This window comes from Gymnoscopelus braueri (genome assembly GCF_963280865.1).
Source record: "Gymnoscopelus braueri genome assembly, chromosome: 14".
Lineage (NCBI taxonomy): Eukaryota > Metazoa > Chordata > Actinopteri > Myctophiformes > Myctophidae > Gymnoscopelus > Gymnoscopelus braueri.
In genome coordinates, this window is record NC_137619.1 from 11609586 (window position 1) to 11629823 (window position 20238).

The 20238-nt window shown below is 41.9% G+C and overlaps 1 protein-coding gene across 1 annotated transcript in view; it reads left to right on the forward strand.

Annotated features, from left to right (window-relative positions):
* LOC308099849 (uncharacterized protein) overlaps positions 1 to 18023 on the forward strand; it is a 266481-nt gene extending 248458 nt beyond the window's left edge. The window contains exons 50-55 of the mRNA XM_080448669.1: positions 3780 to 3824; positions 5896 to 6039; positions 7859 to 7922; positions 8052 to 8192; positions 17084 to 17161; positions 17699 to 18023. Coding sequence (XP_080304795.1) covers positions 3780 to 3824; positions 5896 to 6039; positions 7859 to 7922; positions 8052 to 8192; positions 17084 to 17161; positions 17699 to 17823 — 597 coding nt within the window. The 3' untranslated portion in view covers positions 17824 to 18023. The remainder of the gene's footprint in view (positions 1 to 3779; positions 3825 to 5895; positions 6040 to 7858; positions 7923 to 8051; positions 8193 to 17083; positions 17162 to 17698) is intronic.
* The last annotated feature ends 2215 nt before the right edge of the window (positions 18024 to 20238 follow it).

Here is a 20238-nt window from a genome sequence, read left to right on the forward strand (position 1 = left end):
GGTTAAAATATGGAGATAAGAGGTTTCTGCCCGACAGACAGCAACAAAGTACAAACAGCAAAAAATGTGCTTAGCTACTTTTCCCAACCGCCACTGCTCGCTCGCGCGCTAGCTCGCTCACTGCACAACCGACTGGCTTTGAGGTTTTCTAATGTAATGCTCGGGGAAGCACATTTCAGTGGGCTCGATGATAGATTTAAGCCTATGCCCCCCCCCCCATCAGGCGTTGCGTTGGGGGAATACGGAGTGCGGGCAGATTAAAGCAGGCAGAGAGAGGAGCAGGCATCAGAAAGAGATGCCCGCTTTTTTTGCTTTTAAAAACCACATCGTGCCACATTGTCTTGTTGCATTGGCTCCTGTAATCCTGCAGGAAATTGATACAAAGAAGCTCCCAGAGGTAATGAATGCAGTCAGCGAGCACTGAGCACCAGAGGAACGGAAAGCAGAGCAATGAGGGATGATGATATAGCAAGCGGGGGTAGCATAATACTGCACATGTCGTTGTCGTCGGGCAGAAACCTCCCATCTCCATTATTGCTAACTTTTTTGTGTTTTTTCGTAAAGATTAACGCCCTGCTTGATCGTACTACAGTGTCACACAAAAGCGTCAAAAGTAGCAGATCTACAAGCTCGAAACGCGTCCCGTTTCGAGCTTGTAGATCTGCTACTTTTGCTGTTTTTGAATATGAATCCTGAGAAGTAACAGTTTGGGAAATATGAGGTTTCCACCCGACATAGACGATGTTCTGTACATGTGTATGATGACATGTTTAGTGACTTATATAGTCAGTGACAGACAGGTGTTTGCTCTCACAGTTCTTCTACAGTGGTGAAAAGTCAATAAGTACTTTTACTGAGGTACTTGTACCTTAGCATACCATTTTGAATACAGGGACCTTTACTTGTAACAGAGTATTTCTACATTGTGGCACTTATACTCAAGGAGTACTTCATCCACCACTGACAGATCCTCTGCAGTATACTGGAGGTGTAGCTGGCAGTTATGAATGGCAACCCTCAGACATTATGTACTGTTGGAGGGCACATAACATGACATGCACGTAACGTTGCTGTCGGACAGAAACCTTGTATCTCCATAATTTAAACTTGAGATGTTATTTTCTCCCCCATAAAGACTGTCGTGGGAAGATTTATTGAAAATAGCCGATCTACAAGCTCACAGCGTGTCTCGCATCGCGACGAGTTGTGAGCTTATAATATTTGTTTTACTATTTAAAAAGATTTCTGAAAGTGAAAGTTGTTTAGTGTATCTGTGGGTTTTATGAATATTGAACCAATCAAAAGTATTAAAAAGTATTAACAAGAGCTTGTGAGTAAATAATAACGCAGGTTCTTTTTTAACATATCCTGAAAAGTAACAGTTTTGGACATACAAGGTTTCCGCCCGACAGCGAGGAGAATGTGACAAAGTGATATATTGCCCCACCCGGAGTCGTGGCCAATAGGAGTCCATGTCACTTATTGACTGACTGACTGACTGACTGGCTGTGGGACTGAGTCTCCATCGTTCAAACACACATGGGTGACTGAGTTATCTGCTCACTAACACATGTTACATAACACATGACTGTGTGGTGAAGTTACACCATTGCTTGGCCTGTTGTTGGCCTAGTGACGAACTAGCCAATCGCAGCGTAATCGTTCCTCCAGGCTATGGGATCAAACAAGCTTTGTGAGAATAATCTCTATTATTTTATCTACGTATGCACTCCAACAAAAACGGTTTCTTATTACATGTTAAGCTAAATACTAGAGGCCATGCAGTTGCTCAATCTTAGTTAATGTAACATTTACAATACGTTTAAAAGTGTCATTAGGCCCGGACGGCTGGCGTAGCGGTCCGGGCACCTAGACTGCTAATGCGGGTTCGAGTCCCGTTCCCAACGGTCTTTGCTGCGTGTCACTCCCCATTTCCTGTGTGACTTTCCCTTTTTGTGGCGCTGACAACAACGCCAGGGGCGTTTGAACGCTGAAGGGGGAAGAATCTTTCAGAGCCATCTTTCTGAAGAGCAAATCCATTTACTGCGTGGAAGTGAATAGACGTTCAATGTCAGGTCATCTGTGTTTGCTCTTAGCCGCCTCATAATGACGACACACTCGAGTGCGCTCCTCGTCGAAAGCTACTTCCAAGGCTTTGTGCGATTCAGAACATGTATTTCCTGAATAACCCATCAAAACCGGGAAAGCACATTTTAGATTTTAGCTATATTAGTATAGCAACATAAGTTTTTCAGGAAACTCTTAGGATTTAGAACAGTGGTTCTCAAAAATAGCCGATCTACAAGCTCACTGCGCGTCACTTCGTGCCGCGCTGCAAGCTTGTACATCTGCTATTTTTTAACATAAATTGTTTGAAAAAAATGTGGAATAATTTTGAATTTTTGAACACAAATCTTCTCTTCTGGGGTTCCCTGCATGGCACAAAACAGATGGGGGTCCGCAGCCAAATACATAACAATTTTGGGGGTCCTTGGCACAAAAAAGTTTGAGAACCACTGATTTAGAAGGCATTATATATTATATATTTGTCCTCTGAGTTTTAACCTGTGCCCCCTCTTTTTGTGATGCGTTTTTAACTAACCTTACTGTATACCTGTATGAGCTATGGGATATCTGAATTCTCCTTTGGGGATAAATAAAGTATCTATCTATCTATTTGTAGAATTGGCCTCAGGTCAGTACTGAAATGTTTCAGTCTATTGTACTCTAATCAAATAAAGGCAGAAAAAAGCAAAAAAAATATACCTTTTTAAAAAAAGTGTCTTTATAATACTGTGTTCATGAGTTTCCACATAGGAATCGGATGCTATGTGGTTGCTACTTGCTACCCTGACACACTTTTAGATGTCCTAAGGGTCTTATTTTGGTGAATTAGGCATACGAGGAGAAAACGCGCTCAACGGCATGGTGCATGGGGCGTGGCAATATGGGACTTTTTAATATTTTGTGGCCAAATTACACTTAAACATACAAAGGTGTCAATTGCCAGATGTTTACGTAAATTGCTTGAAATTCAGTGTGTGTGTGTGTGTCTGTGCAACACTGTTGTACAATGAAGTATATATTAGACATTTGTCTGAATCCATTGTCAGCGGGTGTTGTACTGTAGGTGGATTCAATCTTGGCCAATTTAAAACCGGGAAAGCATATGTGTCATTTTGGATTTTTGCATTAGCTATAAAGAAATAGCAGATGGACAAGCTCGCAGCGCGACACTTCGTGCCGCGATGAGCTTGTACATCTGCTATTTTAGAAAAAATTCAACCCATTTGCAGAATTGACCTCAGGTCTTAATGGGATAAAGGAGTAGATCACCCCAAAAAAAAATCTTATTTTCTATCAATTACACACCCAATGAAGCCTTGAATTCATGGAGATTTTTCTTGTTTTTGTGTTGCATTCCTGAGCCAATAATTACCGGCAGAGACTCAAATAGTCTGCTACTGAACCTGCTTGTCTCAGGAATTGAACAAAAACAAAAAAATCTCCATGAATTCAAGGCTTCATGGGGTTTTTAACTGATAGAAAATAAGTCATTTTTTCTGGGTGAAGTATACTGAGCAGTGTGCTTACTGGTAATATCCGCAGTGTCATGGCAGAAGAGCCACCAGAGCGTAACTTCTCCCAGGAGCAAACTGTCCTTGTGTGGAAGGAAGGGTCAGAGTCTGTGTCAGTGCCTGTTCCCTGTACTCTCCACACCAGTGCACCCGTACATAGTCAAATACCGTGGCACCCATTGTCTTGTTTCTTCTCCTCAGGGTGCTACGGGCAGATCGGGGGACAGAGGATCCAAAGGAGAACGGGTGAGTCCTGTCTTATCGGCTCCTATTGTCCTGTTTGATTGATTGATTGAATAATTGTATTCGTCGGGAATGTAAACGGCACGTGATACAGTAAGACATTAAAGGGATAGTTCACCCCCGAAATGACTTTTTTTTTCCTATCGATTAGTCACCCCATGGAGACTTGAATTCATGGATATTTTTTTGTTTTTGTCGCATTCCTAAGCCAATAATGTAATGACCGGCAGCGGTTCCGGTAGGAGACACAAAGAGTCTCCTTTGTGTCTCCTATACCGGAACCGCTGCCTACCGGTCCGCTGGTCATCAAATTATTGGCTTAGGAATGCGACAAAAACTAAATAAAGATCCATGAATTCAAGTCTCCATGGCATGATAATCGATAATCGATAATCGATAGAAATTTTTTTTTTGGGGTGAACTATCCCTTTAAAGCTAAAAGATTTTATTTATTTATTTATTTTATTAGTTTTTGTCCCGCGATTTTGTAACCCTTATTTTTTTCACCCGGTGCCAATTTTCTAAGTGATCCTGGGCGCTACACTCCCCTCACCAGCCTAGCCTTTAAAGCTAAACGATAACACAAAAAAGTCCCGGAGACTTGTCAGCAATAAAAAACATTTAGTTTCATCTAATTCGCATTGAGCTCATTATGGGTGAAACAGAACATGGGTTACAGTACATACGTAACCTAAAGATTTCTCTGTTCACGATCATTTCCATGAATGAGCAATTTAAAGTTTCCTCCTCCTTTTAGTATTAAAATGGGACTAATGCCTGCAGCAGCACATAAAGATCAAAAGTGTTTAACGCTCAATGCAATTCCCTGTTTTGTATTTAAAAGTCTCAGTTTAAAGAGCTCTGCCACACCTTTTTCGGTAATCTATTCCAAAAGCCGGGTAATGCAGGACGGAAAGTAAGACTCATGGCTTTGCAATAGCCTGCAGTCCCTCAGGAGAGGTGACTGAGTGGACACACGGAGAGTAATTGGTGATTGTGCGCGGCATGTTTAATGGGACCTCATTGGTGGAGGTCCAGCCTAAATAGAGTAATGTCAGTGCTGCCCTCGTGCGCCTTCATTAGACGCCCCCTAACACCTTGTTTGTGCAGGAAATGTGTATAGATCTCTCCTGGAACTAAATGTGAATAAACAGCATGGCCCAGTGTTTGTTTAAAGGTGGCCTAAGTGGTATTCTTTGGTTAAAACAAAACGTTTTTTTTAGTTAAAGATCATTCTGATCGCTCATTGCTATATGGAGTCTCCCCGTCTCTCCAGCTCTTTAATGAACAGAAAATGCATTTTCAGGTGGGTTGCCAATTTCAGCCAATCAGGAGAGAGCACCCATTTATCAGCTTTAATGTTATAGTGTTCCAATCCCAATGTTGTCTGCTCATTTCTTTGTGTCATCACTTCCACTTTCACTTGTTCATCCTGTATCCTGTAGGAGTTCTCTCTCCTGATTGGATAAAATTGGCATCCCGACCTTAAAAAATGCAGTTTCTGTTTACTAAAGCGCAGCAGAGATGGGGAGACCCCTGTTTACTAAACAAACGCCTTAAAGCAATGATCACTATCAGAATATAGAGCTAATTAAACCATTTAGACCAACACCTATAACAACTATACGTTGTTATACCTTTCAAGCCGGGAACACCTCTGTGTCACATTAGCTGTTGCTATATATCGTTGCTGTCGGGCAGAAACCTCTTATCTCCATATTTCTTATGAGTATGATATCTTATTTTTTCGTATATTAACGCCCTACTTGATCGTACTACAGCGTCACCCAAAAGCATCAAAATTAGCAGATCTACAAGCTCGAAAGCGACGCGTTTCGAGTTTGTGGATCCGCTACTTTTGCTATTTTTGAATTTGAATCTTTTTAAAGTAACTGTTTTATTTTCAGAAAACGTCGGTGAGGATTTAGAGGCCGTTTTTAGAATCGGGTCCTCGGGGTCTAAAATGGGCTAACGCTCGTTTTAACAAAAAAACAATATCACGTACTGCGCCTTTAAATCCATTGAAACACCATATGGAGCTATGTAATGTGTCTGGCTCTGCCCCGCATTGCAGGGTGACCCTGGCATTCCTGGAGGGAGAGGCGTTCAGGGCGAGAGAGGACGGTCAGGGGACGACGGACCTCTTGGACTGATGGGACCCCAAGGCCCAAGAGGAGATGCTGGCCCCCCTGGTTCCTTGGAGACCGCAAGCCTCTTGGTATGTAGGTTATAAAAGTGAATCGGGGCAGTAAATAAAGTATTCTCCCAGATGATTATAATCAGCACATCAGCCAAAGACCAGAAAGTTGGCCTTAAATAACAGTACTGCAGTGCTGTAGCGCACTGGTTCTCAATGTCGGTGTATATTTGTGCACTCGGAGAGTGTACAAAATATATGGGTCTGTATTAACGCTCTCTGAGTTACAGACCCGTAAGGATCTAATTTGGACCGTTGAGGACCAATGCTTTTTTCCCACTTTAACACCAGGGAGGGTGAGGTCACAGATTTCTATACGTGAGGTTTTCGCAAGTGAGGATTTGCTACAGTCCGATCAGCTGAGCGTAACAGAAGGTCAGGGAGGAGACGAGAGGAAGAGGAAAATAGACAGAAATACAGACAGACAGAAAGCTCCGCGGAGCATCATAAAACCTCCCTATGTCAAACTTTTTACACATAAACTTGCGTATAACGTTTTAAAGCAGAGATAAAAGGACCGATTTTGAATGCTAAGTTAAGAACGCAGAATCGTTGCACTAGTGGGTGCCAGTGTTGCACAGCGAGCGGTGGCCTAGAGAAGGATATGATAGGATAGACTTTATTGTCCCTGGGGGGACATTTGTCATGGACACATATACAACAACTGCTGTTGAAATTACAATGGCAGCAATATGCAGTACAACACAGACTTCCAACACATGCCCGCGGAACCGCTTATAATGTATGAGGGAGCCCCCGTCGCATTAGAAGCTTTTTTTATGTACAGTGTGTATATATATAAAATTCAATTTAATGAAAAAAGGAATTGGAAAAGGACAACGTCAGTCACCAGAACCAGGGACTTGTGTTTTCAATGAGTCTAACATGGTTAAAATGGAGTTTGACGTTCAATGGACTTATATACCGTAGGTAGGTAAATTGACAACTTTAAAAACGTCCGGGGTGCACACAAAAGCCCGAATAGACCAGAACAGTGTTTTAAAGTGAAATGCCCCTGTGAAGCGGTTCAGCTTGCCCAGGGGGAGGGAGTCTGTAGTGTAGTGTCTGCCTGAGGGTAAGAAGCTGATAGGACTTACGAAGATATTGTTCGAGTGTACCAATATTATATTATAAGATGTTCACACCGGTTCCATGGCAGAGAATTTACAGATATGGCCTTATAGCTATCCCTGCAAATGTACATGGACGGCGGGTGTTGATGCAATGTGTGTCTTCCTCCACAAAAACAAAAAGAAACGCTCATTGCTGCAAGATGAGCGTGAGGATGGGGATATTTTCATGCAATTCCAATGCTTTGAGCAACGATGCATTCCTAGTTCCTACATCCATTTCGCTTTTATTTAGCCTTTAGCTAGCATCGTGGCAGGCATATATATCACAAAGCAATTGTGGGATTGTACTGAGCAGTCAGAAAGCAAGTATAAAATATAAAAGTATGAAAGCGTTTTCAACAGCAATTTCCATTTCTGTTGCCAATGTTTTGAACAACGCAAAGCTTCAGTTTTGTTGAAGCAATCTGTGGACTGAGGTAGTTGGCAGGTAGCGAAGGTATTTATTATGCCGTGATATCTTTATCACCAGTGCTGCTGTTTCACCATGAATAAAACATGAAGTACTGCTGTCTCTTAATTGTATTTTCTTAATCTGTTAAATACGTTTTGGTGAAGTTTCTCTCCCTCTCCCTCTCCCTCTCCTACGCACACACACACACACACACACACACACACACACACACACACACACCCCCACACACACACACACACACACACACACACACACACACACACACACACACACACACACACACACACACACACAGGAGTCCAGCTCCATGGAAGAAATTAAAACGTTCATCCGGAATGAAGTGCTGAAGGTGTTTGAAGGTACGAACTTTCGCTCTGTAAAATTATTTCCAAAAATTATCCCTATTTTGCCCTTTTTCCCTTTTCTTTTTTCTACCTCCATGCATGGGGATATTCCAACTTGTGAATAATACATGTTTGCCTCCACAGAGAAACTATCCGCGCTGCAGAAGACACCGGCGGCCATTTTAAAGTCACAAGTTCAACCCGGGCCTCCAGGACCTCCTGGCAGAGACGGTTTGCCAGGCCCTCCGGGAGAGCCTGGACCCCCTGGCCCCCCTGGCACCCAAGGTACTGTAGGAGCCACGAGCCGCTCATCTAAAGTGCTGGGGAACTACGCTCTACTGTACCTCGCGGCCATAACCTCAACCGCTAAAATGTTGAGACAGTAAAATAACACACTTACACTTTTACACTTACAGTAACAACGTTAAGGGGAAAGCCTCCGAATGTAAATCAGTGATTCTCAAACTTTTCAAGGACCCCCCCATTTGATACGTATTTGGCCGTGGACCCCCCATTTAGAATTTTCTGCCAGGGACCCCCCCATATAGCCTGGTAAACCCTCCCTCCGGAAATCTCATTTCCATTTGATTCCAGGAGTGAGTCTGGCATGAAGGCTTGTATGGGCGTTTCTAGTGCATTACCAAATAACCGAGCCAATCAGCGTCCTCGCTCATTGTTTTGTGATTGACAGCGGGGGTAGGCCAATCAGGTGGAACCAGAGTGGTTCACACGTCATTAATCAATACACCTTTCATACAAGCTGCTCATTAACATCAAAGACAAACCAATTACTCCTGGTGATAATCACTGCAGCCTAAAGTGGCTTAATTGGACATCAGAGGGCCACTTGGACATCAAAGCTACATTACTCCCGCCCAGCTCCAGCCCACAGCCAAATTGCCCATATAGGTCTGCAGGCCAGACTCACTCCTGAAATAAAATACAAATGACATTTCTGGAGGGAGGGTTTACCAGGCTACCCCCCATAAGAGAATATTAGTGTTGTTAAATGTTTTCAAAAACATTCCAAATTTGTACACATTTTTTTCAAGATTTTTTTTTAAATGTCTTGAAAATGGCCATTTACAAGCTCTCAACGTGTCGCATCGCGACTGCCATTTTCAAATAGACAAAGTATAAAATAGGGTTCAAGTGGTTAAACAGATTTTGATGGCTATGTTCAATCATTTTCCTGGGGACCCCCTTGGAACCACCCTCAAGCATCCATCCATAGGGGTCCCCCGGACGCGACATACTAAAGCCTATACAACTTGTGCTACAACCACGCCCCCCTTCTGTGGCCAACGCGGAAGTGCCTCTGCCTACAGCAACTGCGGGCCATTTTTTTTTTTGCCCGTATAGATTTTGACCGCGACGGAGGCGCGCCGTCTCAAGCGAACTTGAGCCACGCGAGGCACCACCGAGCGAGCTAAAGCGAGCTAGTTGCCGTGCCGAACGTCGCGAAGTTTGCTTGGGCCGACTCGGCGCCGTTCGAGTTGTGTGTACCGATAGGGACAGAATAGTAAATCATGTTTTGGTGAGAGCGTTTGCCTCAACTGCCACTCAAAGTGGCTACTGGCCAATCACAGCGCGTCCTTGCACAAGCGTATTGGCCAATCGCAGCGCGTCCTTGCACAAGTGGTATAGGTTTTGGGATGACGCCCCCCCGGACCCCACTTTGAGAACCATTGATGTAAATGAAGAGACTGAAAGCGACACACGTGTGTGTATGTGTACAAACCATGCCATACACGGTGTGCGCTTCACTGGTGCTTTAGATGTAGGCCTACTCAAGGTTAATTGTGTCTCAAATCATCGGTCCAGCTGTGTCATGCTCTGCCACACACACACAACCTTCCTGTGTCTTATACCTCTGTAGAGTAGGCATTTGACTATTAACCCATTAAGACCTGAGAAGATTCTAGAAATATCTTCTAAATCCTAAAAAAAAAATGAAAAAAAAACCCAAATTTTTTTTCCCTCGATTTTTCAAAAATAGCAGATCTACAAGCTCATAGCGCGGCACTCGGTGCCGCGCTATGAGCTTGTATATCTGCTATTTTTGAATAGCCTAAAGAAATCTAAAGTGACACAGATGCGTTCCAGGTATCAATGGGTTAACCGATTTTGCTATTAATCGCGATTAAAAACGTCACAATTAATTAGCCGTAGAGGCTCAGTGTAATCATGGAGAAAAAAAGAAAGAAACATTTTACACATAAGTTGTGTATAACAGTTTAAGCAGAGATAAAAGGACGCATTTTGAAATGCTAAAGCCCTAGTCGCATTGGGATAAGTATTATGTGGGGACAGGGACCTCTAATTTATAAATTACCCCTGACATCTGTGTTTCATGTGGCACATTGGCACGGGATAAGCAAAGTCTGTATTTTACTTGAATTTACTGACATTTTCGATTATCCTCAAAGGGAACCAAAATGTCCAAAAGAAAGGTAGAACTGAAACTATTATTTTGTGATAGAACTGAAACTATTATTTTGTGATAACAGTTGAAAAGCCTTGCAGACAGGGGTCCTGCAGCCTGCATGGATGTTTAAACATGTAGATATACTTTTTGTTTATTTGTATTTATGATTTTGTACGATTTTTTTGACTACTGCATTATTTGACTACTTTATTATTTGACTATTGTATTATTTGTGTTTTGAAAGGCAGCAACTTGTTAAAAAAAAGCCAACAAAGACATTTTGTGGGGAAAATAATAAAAACTCAAATTTAGACATGCTCATGTGATTTCATCCCTAGTGTTGTGGAAGAACTTACTACGCATAATGATCATTATTGTCTCCGCCAGGCCAAAGGCCGTGGCCGAGACTGTGTGTGTGTGTGTGTGTGTGTGTGTGTGTGTGTGTGTGTGTGTGTGTGTGTGTGTGTGTGTGTGTGTGTGTGTGTGTGTGTGTGTGTGTGTGTGTGTGTGGGGGTGTGTGGGGGTGTGTGTGTGTGTGTGTGTCTCCGAAACACATATTTTTATATTACTCCTACAGATTTTGTCCAAACAACACTCAAATCGGTACACATTATCTCTATAGTCATATGAAAGACTGATCTGTCCGATTTTTCATATTCCATCCTGAATTCCTGATTGGCAAACATCGGCTTCCAAAGTGGTCAGTTTGGAACAAAATGCCTCAAATCATGAACGCAGCGTGCGATTGCAGTGAAACTTTGCAAGCACATTCCCTCTAGGCCAAGGAAGAAATGCCACCCTGAACATTTGCCTATTATAGCGCCACCAGCTGGTCGATTTTTGCCAAACACACTTTTCGATATTACTCCTACAGATTTTGTCCAGACATCACGCAAATCGGTACACATTATCTCTATAGTCATGTGATCAAGACGGATCTGTCCGATTTTTCATATTACATCCTGATTGGCTAAGATTGTCATCTAAAGTTTGCAGGAGTGGTCCGCTTTGAACAAAATGCCTCAAATCATGAACGTAGCGATTCCACTCACCTCTATAAGGCCTGAATTCCGAACATTGCTGGCCCAAAATAACCTACCTGGCCTGGCGGAGACCTGTGCCCCTCCGAGGCGCACTTTTTCTAGTTTATTTTTCTATAACCGTACCATCAAAATCCATAATCGTCCCATCCCTACTGTAGAGTAGCAAAGGCTGCAGTTTGAAACAGAAAGGATTAACTGTGCCGTGAGAAATGCTGGTAGCCACGCTCCCAGAAAATATATTTCCACAGTGTGTGTACAGACTAGAGACTCACAAAAGCACAGCAGAGATTACCTGTGATGATGAAGACTGGGAGGGCACAAATGTGGACTGACACTGTGTTTGTAGGGATTCATGGGGTCTTTCTCTCTTGCTTAGACCCATATATCAAAGCAGACTGAGGGGCGGGAAGGAGAGGAAAGGCCAAGCGGTGTGGCGCAGACACAGCGGCTCTCTGGGAAATATGAAGACAGACGAAGAATTGGCCAGAGAATAAGAAAAAGCGATATCGCTGTGGACAGAAAAAGAGGTCCCAGTATTGATACTTGGCTCCACGAAAAAGGGAAAACCTCTGAAAACAGAAAGGAGCACAGGCAGGAAATGAGGGTGGACATTTTTTATCAAACTGATAGGACTTGACTGCCCACACCGCCCCAACATCAATATCAGTTTGCTGGTCAGGCTTCATAGGACATCTCAAACCTGTTTAGTAAACAAAAAAGAAAAATGAATCCAACACTCTTCTCGAGCTTAAAAAAGCTTTATTGTCAAGCTTGTTCATAATTGAACAGGTTTAAAAATGCCAACATGTTTCGGCCCAAAGGTGGCCTTCATCGCTGAAAGCCACTTTTGGGCTGAAACATGACGCCATTAGTTAACCTGTTCAATTATGGATTCATTTTTGTTTTTGTTTGAATGTTTTCCCCCCTTTTTGAGCCAAAGAGCACCTTCTAATAACGTTTAACAAGTCTTGCCCTAGCCTTCCTTTGCTCTACTTTTTTCCCTGTTTAGAATTACATTGTGCCTTTTAGCAACACTGTGGAGTCTTAAACTTTCGGAGAGACAGGAATGTAAGCGTGTGCTGGTGCTGAACAAAGTACCAGCGCCATGGCTTCTTGTCTTCTTTGTGCATTTGAATCTACCTCACATGACCATTTACAATTAGTCTTACTTAAGATGAAAGGCATGAAGCGCTGCTTTCAACTGTCCACAGTGCCGCAAATGAACGCCAACATGAATAGAAGTATATCTGCTGCTGTGTCAATACCAGTCGCACTACACACTCTTGGACTTAGTTTTTGCTTGTTGTGTTTTGGTGTTTATGCTCCAAATTAACTGTTTTATATGTGATTCTTAACTCAGCTTTTGCTAAACAAATATTTATTGAGAAATAAAGAGGAAAGTTATTTCCCTTGATAAATCAAAAAACGAAATCCAACAACTTTTTAATTTTTGCTTTGTTGACTCATGCCTCCGCTCAGCTGGGGAGAGAGTTTGGGGGTAATATTTCCTCATTATTTCTCGTCATCCTCCGCTGGAGACGATGCTCCTCTGGAATATCCAATTTGACATCTTCTCCAATGTGCCAAAATGAATAGTTTATGGAGAAAAATAACCCCTGTGTTCCATCCGCCGTCTTATTTTCATGGTCTGATTTCACTTGGGTTATGTTCTTAAGCCGTTTGTCAGGATGTATCCATTAGCAAGCGGGGAGCGGGGATCTTGGAGAATATTCAGTTTTATGATTTCTGTTTCTTTGTTTTTTTCTTGCGTGTTTTGTGCCAATTTAATCTATCTATTCACTATTTTCTTTGAACTGATTCATTAGTCTTTTTAGTCCTTGTGTTTAAGTGTATATTTAAATTAAATTGATCTTTGTTTTGCTTTGTTTAGAGTCATACTGTGTAACCTTTTCAATTAAGCAAAAGTTATTTTTGATATAATCTTTCACAAGTATATTTTTCACAATAACCATTCCACATAAATGTGTTTTTGACAATTTCTCTAAACACTAGAAACACAATTCTTATTCGCAAGTGTCGGGGGCACTAAAATGACGTATAGGTACTGGAAATGTATTATTTACAGTTAATGAATACAATTTCCGACTACGTGTTTTTCTAAATATCCTCGTGGCACCATGACCCTGCAGCATTCCTTTTCCTTTTTCAGCGTTCCTTCCGGTTAGACAAACGCTGTAATGGCAATGGAGCTACAAGGGGTGTCGCTAAAAAACTGAAAATGAATGTTACACAATATGACTTGAACACGTTTTATTTCGTTTTTAGTTTTCTATACTAGGTTTTTGTGTTATTTTTATTGCATAATATCAAAGTTTCTTTTGCTGGTTGTATGACGTGACATTATACGACAACTGTAATTATGATGTTGGACTGTGAACTGCGTATTTTTTCAGAAATGCTGTGCAGTGTGCTGTATAGTGTTGTAAATATCCCACAATTATTGTCCCTCCATGTAGCAGCTGTTCAAAGTAAAGCTTGATTTGTTAGGCCGTGCGTGAAGGGAGATTCTTCTTCTGACTATTTGTTGTGAACGCCATTTAGAGTGTGCAACAGGTGCTTCATGGCAATGCAATCAATCAGCCCCCCCCCCCCCCCCCCCCAAAAAAAAAACATCCTGTTGCAAGGTTATTTTTCATCCTTGTACTGTATGTTATGCATTAACCCATTAAGACCGGGAACGCATCTGTGTAACCACTTTGACCATTATTTTACACTTTGGCTGTTCAAAAAATAGCAGATCTACAAGCTCATAGCACGGCCCCCTAGTGCCACGCTACAGTATGAGCTTGTAGATCTAGAAAAAAATCATGAAAATGTGTGCAAATCTTTGAATATAAATAGTTTTTTAAAGCGAACATTTTCAAATATTTGCTTCTTTGGGGTCCCTGGAACAACATTTTGGGTGGTCCTTGACATGGAAAAAGTTTGAGAACCACTGATATTATAGCAACATAAAAAAATTAAAATAAATGTTAGGATTTAGAAGACATTTGTAGAATCCACTAGAAGCAAAGATTTGAGTTAAAAACGTTTAAAAAACAGATATATTCAAAGATTTGCACACATTTTCACGAAAAAAAGAAAGAAAAGCAGATCTACAAGGCACGCTCGTAGCGTGGCACTCTGTGCCGCGCTATGAGCTTGTAGATCTATTTTTGAATTGCCAAAGAAATATAAAAAATGACACAGATGCGTTCCCGGTCTTAATGGGTTAACGCCCCACCAGTGTGTTCTACAATCCATTTTCAACGAGTAAAGACACACTACGGCATTTTCGATTTATCGGTGAGTGCACCGATTCAGAGTGGCAGGAAAGCGTCCTCTTGCCTTGTGTGCTATTCAGTATGTTTTTTCGCTTAAGGTACAGTGCTCTTTCCTCCATGGAACGCCACCCTCCTGAATGAATGCCCGGGGCTCCGTGAGTGTTGAAAGAAGAAGTCTCATTATTGCGGCAATGCGTGGATAGCCTCTCTCTCTCGCTCTCTCTCTCTCTCTCTCTCTCTCTCTCTCTCTCTCTCTCTCTCTCTCTCTCTCTCTCTCTCTCTCTCTCTCTCTCTCTCTTTGACAAACCCGTTTTTCGGAGCATCCATAAGCCCTTTTTTCTCTGAGATTTCCCAATGACTTGTAAGCATTGGAGCATTTCCCCTTTGGGTCTAGCAGTCAATGTTTCCGACACACTCCGTGCAACCACCCAGTCGTCCTGTGACTCCATTACTTGAAAATGCCTCATGGGGAAAATCCCGTTCATATCCCCAGCACATTCTGATGGTATGCTGCTGTTTTGTGCCATGAAACAATTATCAGCTTTTTATTTTTGTATGAGCTTGCATGGAGTGATGAAGAGTCCTTTGAATAGTACGTGCTCGTGTGCATATGAGCCAAATATGTGAGACACTTAATGGCCTGTGTTTAGGACTCCTGCGTATTATGCTTTGAATTCCTGCTCATTAGCCTTTTTGTCTTTTTTGACATGATCAGCATGTGAATGCGGCATTCAACCGTCGTCTTTTTGGAAAATACAAAACTTGATCTAAATATCACTATATGTCAGCGAAATCTAATGTTCTTCATGTGATCCAAAGGAGGCTGTGTGTATTGTAATGTTGGTAGGGGATTGGTATTTAGGTCGCTGGACTATGATTTGTGTTGTTCTCCTTAAGAATGACAAGCAACAAACATCCTTCTATACGTTCACAAAATGTCTGTGAGTGTGCGCTCCGCGAATCTCAGGAACTGTCCGACCGATCGACTTCAAACTCACTGCTCGCCACCCCGAGGGAGTGATGCGCTGAGTGGGAAGTCGGTCGGCTTGGTAGTTCTCCAAATAATATTGATAAATCCACAAATCCCCATATAATATATGGTTGGATCGGCGGTTGGGACCTTCATATATGGGCAGAAAAGAGACACAGACAGACAGATACAGAGATCAACTTATATGGGCATACAGGCAAGGACACAGATAGCAGTGGTGTAAAGTAACTAAGTACATTTACTCAAGTACTGCACTGAAATACAATTTTGCTGTATTTTTACTTTACTGGAGTATTTAAAAATTTCTGTACTTTTACTTCTACTCCACTACATCTCAGAGACAAATATTGTGCTTTTACTCCACTAATTATTTGAAAACTTTAGTTACTTTGTAGATTTAGATTATTATTACAAAACATACAGCAACCACTTCAGCCCTATATACATTTCGGATATCTGAAAATAGCTTGTGAGCTTGTAGATCTGCTATTTTAAAAAGATTTGTATACATTTTGTAATTTGAAAACTTGTGAATTTGAACATTCTGCATAATGAGTACTATAACTCTTACACTTTAAGAATATTTCGATACCAATAAAAAAATTTCTCAAGTCAATTTTGATAACCAGACTTTTACTTGCAGCAGAGTGTTTCTACATTGCAGTATTGATACTTTTACTCAATAAAAAAAAAAAAGTTTTTTTTTTCCCACCACTGACAGACAGACAGATGGATACAAGGGGTACTCGTCCGATAGGTAATTCATTACTGGAAGGCCATGTGTTCCCAACGGGCAGCGGCCTCGTAGCATAAACAGATATTGCTTTCGGCAGGAATCATTCTTTGATTAAGCCAATCTCAGATCGCTCTCAGTCTCCCCGGTGAGTCACCGGTGACCCCTGTGTGTCCGACCTTGCGATTGTAAAAGCCTCTTCTCTCAGTCTGAGAATCTTCAAAGCTGTTTTGCTTGCTGTTACCCTGTATAGTTGACAGAACGGCCACATGCACCTACCCCGCCCCGCCATGCCTCCCACTGCCAAACACAAAACACACAGGATGGATTGTTAAAGGGTATTGTTTTGACAGGATGTCAGTGAGCTTTGTATTATTCACAAGCCTGAGTCTCGAACTGGGAGTTCAGAAAGCAGCCTGTTTTCCTATGTATCGTGTACACACAAACGCAAAAGTTTATGCTGGACATTGTGGCTGTTGTTATGTTGATTGTTGCTCGGAGGAAATAATCTATATCCACCCAGACAGATGTTCGCTACAGTTGTTTTGGCACTTTGTCTGTCTGATTACATTCTAACAGCATCTGCATTGTTGCACTAATCCTACTTATTACCGCAAACAACCCACGCAAACATTCTGCATTCTGTGATGTTGTTCTGGGAGTCCAATCGGAGCGTTGGTGTGTCTGTCCCCCATAGGATACAGAGGTATGAAGGGGGAAAGAGGTCAGCTCGGGTACGGAGAACCAGGAGATCCAGGACCACCAGGACCCTCAGGTAGGACGTCTGCATGTTATCTCAATTTTACACAGTAAACTCCTCTGTTTTGATTTAACTCTGGGTGATAAAAGGCAGGTCCACAACGGGTAATAATAATAATAATAATAATGGATGGACCTGATGTCTGTGCAGTTGTCGATTTAGCTTTAAGACTGTAAACCTCTGTAGACCCTCTTTTACTGTGTAGCTTATTTAGGCTGAAGTATGTGGTGAAATGAAGGTCAGTCCTACTTCTCAAGACAGATACTGGATATACTGTATGACAGTACTTGAGGTATAACAATAGCACTGAAATGTGTGTGTGTGTGTGTGTGTGTGTGTGTGTGTGTGTGTGTGTGTGTGTGTGTGTGTGTGTGTGTGTGTGCGTGTGTGTGTGTGTGTGTGTGTGTGTGTGTGTGTGTGTGCGCGCGCACACGCGCATGTATACGTATCTGCGAGGTCTAAAGGGTAATTGAAACACTCCTGTGAATTCTGGACGAACTGGAAATGCGCCGCGAGAATTAATAGCAAACATTTCACTTTTATCTATCAAAGGATCACCTGGAATCAATATCCAAGGCCCGACCGGCACCCCGGGGCCACAAGGGACCCCCGGGCGCTGTGACCCCAGTGACTGTCGTCCTACGCCATCCTACATACAAGGCCGCAGGATGGGATAGGGCCGTACCATGGTGACATGTCTGGCAGCGTCCACAGATATGGCTTCTTGTGGGGACAGAGTCACAAAATGACCGCTTTGTGTTCATTTTTACTGTAGCAGCTGGATGCAGTTGGTGTTTGTTTTCTTTGGTGGCTAATGGGTTTGTTTTAAATCGCCGCTGTCGGGCAGAAACCTTGTATCTTCATATTTCAACTTTTTATGTATTTCCCCCCCCCCGTAAAATAATGTCCTATACTTTGCTGTACGAGGTTATCGCGCAAAAGCAGCGAAACAAGCTGACAACACGTCACAATGTGACATGTTGATTTGGCTATTTTAGCTATTTTGAAAATATTTTTTAAGTTAAAGTGAAAAGTATTAACAAGCGTTTGTGTCTAAATAACAATGATATTGGATCCATTGGAACACAGATTATTTTTCCCCATTTCCTGAAAAGTAACGGTTTTGGACGTACAAGGTTTCCAAGTGACAGTGACGAAATGCAAAGAAAAATCCCTTTTTTTGTTTTGTTGCTATGTTGTATCTTTAAATGACTTCTCACGTTTCATACTGTATCCCCCACTGTGACCTAATGCATTCCATGTTTGATTCTTACCATGTCTTTCATGTGTCCATGAAATGAGTTCAATCCTGCCTGAAAAAAGAAAAACAATCTTAATTGTTTTTTTATGCCTCCTCCATGGGCATGGCTTTGCAACATGTCTGGTCCTGTTCAGATATGCAAGGTTATTGGCAGAAAATCCATCTGAAGTGTGTGTTTTTCTACGTGTGTGTGTGTGTGTGTGTGTGTGTGTGTGTGTGTGTGTGTGTGTGTGTGTGTGTGTGTGTGTGTGTGTGTGTGTGTGTGTGTGTGTGTGTATCTGAGGTGTGAGCATAATAGTCTTTGATGTGTAAGTCTGAGAATTTCTTTTAGCTCTTCATGCAAACCAAAGTATAGCAGGTGTTTCTGAAAAAAATGATATTTATTTTAACTGGCTTCTTATAGAATGTATTAACACAATAGTACTTGCCGTTATTGTAGCATGGTGAATATCCTCTAACACTGTTATTAGATAGATTTTTTTCTTTTCTCTTTTTTTTTTACGATTACTAAAACATGTTGCTGCTGATATGCGTTTTGCATGATGATGATAATCCGTTTTTAAAAGAGTGGTATAGCCTAATCAGTGGTGAACCAATTTACCATATTGTATATGCTACAGTATGTGTGTGTGTACGAGACCGTTAAGTCACACTCACTCGAGGCTATGTTCAAACTGGCAGCCCAAATCTGATGTTGGGGCCTATTCAGATTGGAATCAGATTTGTTTTGGCAATTCTGAACAGCAAAACCACATGGAAACTGATTTCTGTGAATCCGATTTGAACCGCATTCCTGGTGGTTTAAAATGTGATTCAAATCTGCTTTCTAAATTTGTGTCTCATTCTGGACAGCTGGACACCGAAGCCTGATTTATGCTTTATCGCTTGCCGAAAAGAGCCGATCTGCAAGCTTGTAGATCTGCTATTTTTGGCGCTGTCTCAATGCACGAATCCGATCTGTCAGTCCTAAAGATCCGATTTGAGAAACAAATCAGATTTGCCTGCAGTCTGAACAAGGCCTTATGAGGTCACTTTTTATAAAACACAACATGCACCTCAAATCGTTTGTTTGTTAGTCTACTTGTGCTCACCAGCCATGATGCTATATATCATGCAAAAAGAAAAGTACAGTACATCAAGGCCAAAGTTCTTCCACGTGAACAGAATGTACTTTATAAGGCGTGTGTGCTTTATGAAGGTGATGTGACCTCACATTCACATTGAATCCCTTTATCTTCGGTGCGGTCTAAAGCGGTCTAATTTATACTCCGTCGCACAACGATGTCGCTTTGCTGACAAGACTTTTAAGGCCAGTGGTTCTCAACCAGGGGTTTCCCTGAGGGTGTTCCAGGGGTTCTCCTCCAGCAAAATGTGTTAATATAGCATCAAAATCATTTTTAACCACTTTAACACGATTTTATACATCAGCTATTTGAAAATAGTACATAGTAAATAGTTCACTACGTGCCATTTTGTGACCCGTTGTGAGCTTGTAGATCTGCTATTTTTGAACGTTTTTGAACGGCACAAATCTTCTCTCATGGGGGTCCCTGGAATGAAATCTTTTCAGATGGGGCTCCACAGCCAAATAAATGACAGTTTGGGGGTCCTTGACGTGAAAATGTTTGAGAACCACTGTGTTGGACAAGCGACACTGTGGTAATACGGAACATACAGTATATTATGAGGCTTTGGAATGTGATTATGCGATAGTGTGTCTTTCTTGTCTCATGGGGCTTCTAATAGGACCTGATGGTGTTTTTTACAAAAGCATGTTAGCAATAAGCTTCTGGTTTATACTGTATTTTCAGTCACACTTCATGACATGACA